Source organism: Buceros rhinoceros, unplaced genomic scaffold, assembly GCF_000710305.1.
Source record: "Buceros rhinoceros silvestris isolate BGI_N320 unplaced genomic scaffold, ASM71030v1 scaffold27773, whole genome shotgun sequence".
Lineage (NCBI taxonomy): Eukaryota > Metazoa > Chordata > Aves > Bucerotiformes > Bucerotidae > Buceros > Buceros rhinoceros.
This window is the reverse complement of record NW_010405782.1, coordinates 1-460: the sequence shown is the minus strand read 5'-3', so window position 1 is coordinate 460 and position 460 is coordinate 1. Positions and strand designations below refer to the sequence as shown.

Below are 460 nucleotides of genomic sequence, written 5' to 3'. Positions count from 1 at the left end.
GGGAAAGAGGCCCCGTATCCCCGCCTTCCCCAAGAGCCCTCCTCTCAGAGCAGCTTCAGAGAGACTCCTTTTTGGCTCTCCACCAGTAACACACCTGGACGGGGCCCCGGGTGCCCCTGTATATATTGAAACACTGCTTGAGCTACAGCAGCACTAGAAAGAGCCCCCGGGAACCTGAACCAGGAGAGGCAGCCACAGCACGGGCCACTCGCAGGTACCAGAGCGCCAGGCAGGTCACAGGAGGCACACGGTACGGGTGCCTGAGCTAGAGGCGTGCGGGGACACGTTAGTCACACACTGAGCGTGGTCAGAGACCAGGCCCAGCAACGCTCCGCAGGGAGAGCAAACAAGCGACGGGGGTCCCGGCGCTGTCACCGGGCAGGGCCCAGGGGCAGCGGTTTCCACTTGCCTGCGAGCCCCCTGCACAGCTCCTGGAGGCGATGGGTGTCCCAGCTCCTCT

The 460-nt window shown here is 64.1% G+C and overlaps 1 protein-coding gene across 1 annotated transcript in view; it reads right to left on the bottom strand.

Annotated features, from left to right (window-relative positions):
- Positions 1 to 452, bottom strand: part of MVK (mevalonate kinase) — a gene marked incomplete at its 5' end in the record, with an annotated part of 11,666 nt that extends 11,214 nt beyond the window's left edge. Inside the window, one exon of the mRNA XM_010133866.1 lies at positions 410 to 452. Within this exon, the coding sequence (XP_010132168.1) occupies positions 410 to 452 (43 nt within the window). The remainder of the gene's footprint in view (positions 1 to 409) is intronic.
- Positions 453 to 460: the final 8 nt, after the last annotated feature.